The following is a 2,494-nucleotide window of genomic DNA, read 5'->3' as shown; positions in this document are numbered from 1 at the left end:
GCTCTAAAGGGGCTCAAACGGACAACAGTATAATAAGGCTTCGTGGGGCTAGATGAGAGGATCTAATAGGCTGTTCTCATAGAAATCAACTTTAAAATAGGATCATTCTATAGAAAACACATTCACTTTCAATTGTACATAAACCACCTTTAAACTACTTTTTGATGCAATCAACCACCTTGACTTATTTTTAAGTCAATTTTTTCAGCTTTGTTATAATTTTCAATTGTCAAAAACCAAGTATACTAGAGAGATGATCCTTAATTGAGGTTATACGGGTCAATTACTAAAAAAATTTAACTAGAAACTAGACCTAGGTGGTTGATTGCAACAAAAAACTACTTCAAAATGGTTTAAGTATAAATTAAAAATGAAAAACAGTTTCTATAAAATGACCCTATTTTAAACGTGGTTTCTAAGAAAGCCCCGTATAGATATTTAGAATGTTTAGGCTTCACGAATCGCAAATTCACAGATAACCAAACAAGGTCTTATTTTAACGAGCAAAAAGGGGGAAAGGTGTTATTTTGGTGACAAGAATTAGTCTAAGGTTAAAAAAACATATGCTATGCATGATAAGGAGCTAGAACTTTTGGAATAGATCTAGGTGCGGAAACAATCACTTTAGAAGCCCAGAAATATGAAGAACATACAACATTACATTAGTAAAATTATATCCATTAACTTTTATCATCACTTTAGAGTTTTGGTGTAACGAAAGGATTCTTTAATATGATTTTAGATGAGACAAAGTTTCAGCCTAATAAAAGAACGCTCAACATGAGAGGACATGTAAGAAAATAAATCAATAACGTTCACCATAATATTGAAAATTGGGTGGAGCAACAAGGTCCTTTGACACATTGTATATGGTGCAAACTAGTCATGAAAATGACATGATGTCATACAAAATACCTGCTATTGAACAGTAATCACTCAAAAGGTCTCCACTATTATAGCATGGAAACCTTTGATCAATATACATAAATTTCTACCAATAGAAGTGTCCATTGCATCTCATACATCTCTATACTACGACAAGGGCGACCAGTCGGAAGTATTAGCAGAATTCTAGCAATAAGGCCACAAATTTACATTGAAGGAGTCCATTCATAATACATTCATAATACGTGGATATACAGAAGTACACTACCACAGATGGTACATATTACATGCAGATTTTTACTTAGATTTACTTCGAATCACTGAAAATAGAGGAGTTCAAGACCTTGGAGAGGCTTCTCATATGATGTCAACAAATTCAAAGCCCCTGATTTTGACAGTATCTTCATCATTAAATCATTCCAAGTATCTACAGGCCCGGGCACACACCAGTGAAGGCAGTCATTCTGTACTTTCGCACTCTTATTCCCATGAAACGGATCAAATCTCCTATAAGGGCCAGGATGCCCATCTGGTCGAAGCAATGAAAGATGAAAAATATCAAGAAGTTCCAACTGAATCCCTCTTTTGGATGCAACAACCTTAGCCTTGTCATACTCCTCCACCTCAATTTTTTTCATATTATGATCATTCGGGGAACCATTAAATTGACCTTCTCTATATGGCTCTGATCGGTTACAAATCCCTCCATTGTACCACTCTCCATACTCAAAATGATCAGGTGACCATGTCCTAAAAACGACAAATGGCTTGTGATCTGATGAAGTGATGTAATCAAATACATGCTGAAGGGCTTTGCGATAAGGTTCATATACACCAAGTTCTTTAAGGTTCTTTGTTCCACAGTTGTGGCAGCCGATAACAGAGTTATTTTCCCACGCGACTGTAGTTTTGAGAAACCACTGACCTCCGGCTATTAGTATATAGTCGTATTTGTGGTAATCATTAGTCCAACTAGCTTCTAGAATGTCAAGAAAAAGTTGGATGGTGCTGTTATCTTTTCCATCCTCGTTTTCATTGAACACAGCTTTGACGAGGAAAGGAGCCCATTTGGTTGCAATGGTGAAGTTGTGGTTGGGGAAGTAAAATGTCCGGGCTTTATATGACTTGTCGTGATAGATCTCAATAGGTTCTTCTACCTGAATTCAGAATAAAAAATGGATGTTTTGCATTCTTTTAATGATTGTGTAAACTATTATTTAGCAATAATTTAGACGACAAAATCAGTTGAGGGCTATTAATAGTTTAGGATTCGTGGCGAAGATAGCAAAAAGTTGCAGTGTAGATGGCTCCTACTTGAGAAAATGTCAACCAAAAAAACAAAAGTATCCAATGCCACAAGAACTTACATGGTTCAGCAATTTTGGGATAATTAAGAATGTTATAACTAATGAATGCACAAGTGAGTGTAGGGCAGAGGATGTACTGGATTCTAATTCCTGTTATTAGAACTTCTGATACAACGCCGTTGCTAAATTATCCGCTACTGTAATTATGATTCACAGGAAGTAAATGTTTGAAGTCGAAGCTATGTTGAACAGAACATATATGGCATGGGGCAAGCAAAATTTCTGATATCAGAAATTTTAGT

General features: G+C 35.8%; 1 protein-coding gene across 1 annotated transcript in view; it reads right to left on the bottom strand.

Moving 5' to 3' along the window:
- Positions 1-916: 916 nt before the first annotated feature.
- LOC109827612 (protein trichome birefringence-like 26) overlaps positions 917-2,494 on the bottom strand; it is a 3,887-nt gene continuing 2,309 nt past the window's right edge. Inside the window, exon 3 of the mRNA XM_020394628.1 lies at positions 917-2,042. Within this exon, the coding sequence (XP_020250217.1) occupies positions 1,203-2,042 (840 nt within the window). The 3' untranslated portion in view covers positions 917-1,202. The remainder of the gene's footprint in view (positions 2,043-2,494) is intronic.

The sequence above is a fragment of the Asparagus officinalis genome, unplaced genomic scaffold, assembly GCF_001876935.1.
Source record: "Asparagus officinalis unplaced genomic scaffold, Aspof.V1 AsparagusV1_Un323, whole genome shotgun sequence".
NCBI classification, from domain to species: domain Eukaryota; kingdom Viridiplantae; phylum Streptophyta; class Magnoliopsida; order Asparagales; family Asparagaceae; genus Asparagus; species Asparagus officinalis.
Note: the sequence above shows the minus strand (reverse complement) of the source record. Positions and strands in the feature narration are given on the sequence as shown.